The sequence below is a fragment of the Sinocyclocheilus anshuiensis genome, unplaced genomic scaffold, assembly GCF_001515605.1.
Source record: "Sinocyclocheilus anshuiensis isolate Anshui unplaced genomic scaffold, SAMN03320099.WGS_v1.1 scaffold241, whole genome shotgun sequence".
Classification (NCBI taxonomy): Eukaryota; Metazoa; Chordata; class Actinopteri; order Cypriniformes; family Cyprinidae; genus Sinocyclocheilus; species Sinocyclocheilus anshuiensis.
In genome coordinates, this window is record NW_015540865.1 from 412,812 (window position 1) to 414,882 (window position 2,071).

Genomic DNA, 2,071 nt, shown 5'->3' on the forward strand with positions numbered 1-2,071 from the left:
CTCTTCTGTTCACCAAAGCTGCATTTATTTGATCAAAAATACAATAAAATAAAATGACTGATTTAAAAAAAAAAAAAAATTTATATACAATATTTTAAATAAATATTTTTATATTAAATAAATCTTAAATATTAAAAAATATTTATAAATAAATACATTTTTATAAAAGTAAAATTGTGAAATATTATTATAATTTAAAACAGCTGTTTTCTATAAGAACATCTGTTAAACTGTAATTTATTTCTGTGATGCGCAGCTGTATTTTCAGCATCATTACTCCAGTCTTCAGTGTCACATGATCTTCAGAAATCAGTATAATATGCTGATTTGCTGCTCAAGAAACATTTCTGATTATTATCAATGTTGAAAACAGTTGTGCTGCACAATATTTTTGTGGAAACCGTGATGCATTTTATTTTTCAGGATTCACAGATGAATTTTGAATGCTAGTGTAAGTCAGACAGAAAGAGAAACTACAGAGACGCTTAAATCACTCACACAAATGTCTGTAAAGATGCAGTGACAGTCAGACATTTAGAAGTGTGACTTGAGTGTGCAGATATGTTTTGGTGCTGCTGTATGGATGCATGTGTTTCTATTTAAATGCAAATAGATGTTTTGGTGATTGATGCCCTGTGATTGTGTGAATATTCTCTCTTCAGTTCAGGACGGGTGGAACGACCCTCCAGCTGTACGCGCAGGACAACGAAAGAAAAAGGTATTTATCATTTGCATAATGATGTTGCTAATAATAATCCATTTAGCAGGAAACAGTCTGACCTGTTTTCCACTGACATGATGCTGGAGCTGCTTCTCAGTCTGACCCCGTTCTGCACATTTCTACCAAATAAACATTTACTTTGATGCATTTGGTAGACGCTTTAATTCAGAGCACCTCACACTGCATTTAAGATATACATATGAGTTCATGCATTCCCTGGGAATAGAACCCTTGACTTTGGTGTTGGAAGCGCTATGATCTGCTGTCTGAGCTTCAATAAGGAATAAGATGAGTAAGTGCTACTTTATCTCATCTGTCTGCAATAAAAGGATTTGATTTACAAATATTGCATGCACGAATCATATCAAATGTCAAAAAACCCTGAATTATAGTATATGTTCTCCAAAGTATAAAACATTAAATCAGTAAAATTATTTACAAATATTGCATGCTGTTTGTTTGTTATGCCAAATTCAGTGATTGCATAAAAACCCTGAATTAAATTACTTTAAATATTAAAATGTTCTCAATTTTTTTTAAAACAATAAATGTTTCCAGTAAAATTACACCTATTGCATGCATTTGCATGAAATGTTGACTTTTTATTGTTCTGTATTAAAATACATAACTGCTGTTTGTCGTATGAAATTCTGTGATTGCATAAAAACATTGAATTAAAATATGTTCTCAGAAATATAAAACAATAAATGTTTGCAGTAAAATGTACACACATTGCATGCATTTGCATGAAATATTATGAATTTTCCTTGTTATATTTTAAAATAACTGCTATTTGTTATATCAAATTCTATGATTGCATAAAACCCTGAATTAAATGACTTTAAATGTTAAAATATTTTCTCAAAAAAATAAAATATGCCAACAGTGCACAATGTACTATTTATGAAAATGGACAGGTTATGTGTTGCATCATTGTTTGGCTCTCAGGTGGAAACATGGTCAGATTGAATGTTCAGTACTTGCTCCGAGTGTCATTGAACTTAGTGCTCTGTGTGTGTCTGTGTGTGTCTGTGTCTGTGTCTGTGTGTGTGTGTGTGTGTCTGTGTCTGTGTCTGTGTCTGTGTGTGTGGTTGTGTGTGTGTGTGTGTTGTTCAGCTGCCAGAGAACTACACTCCCTCTGCTCCAATCACAGCGCCGGTAATGGGTTTCTCAGCAGAGGCTCCCGGTCCTCAGGACCGAGTTCAGGTGCCACCCGGAGCCCCTCAGGAGCCCAGCATACAGGTGAGAGGTCATGATGTTAGAGCCCATCAGAAGAGCTTGTGTTTTCATCATCATAACTCTGTGTGTGTGTGTGTGTGTGTGTGTGTGTGTGTGTGTTAGTCCTTACAG

General features: G+C 34.3%; 1 protein-coding gene across 1 annotated transcript in view; it reads left to right on the forward strand.

Annotated features, from left to right (window-relative positions):
- Nucleotides 1-2,071, forward strand: part of LOC107688052 (protein transport protein Sec31A-like) — a 35,307-nt gene that overhangs the window by 27,665 nt on the left and 5,571 nt on the right. Inside the window, exons 24-25 of the mRNA XM_016485594.1 lie at nt 663-718; nt 1,838-1,963. Of these exons, the coding sequence (XP_016341080.1) occupies nt 663-718; nt 1,838-1,963 (182 nt within the window). The remainder of the gene's footprint in view (nt 1-662; nt 719-1,837; nt 1,964-2,071) is intronic.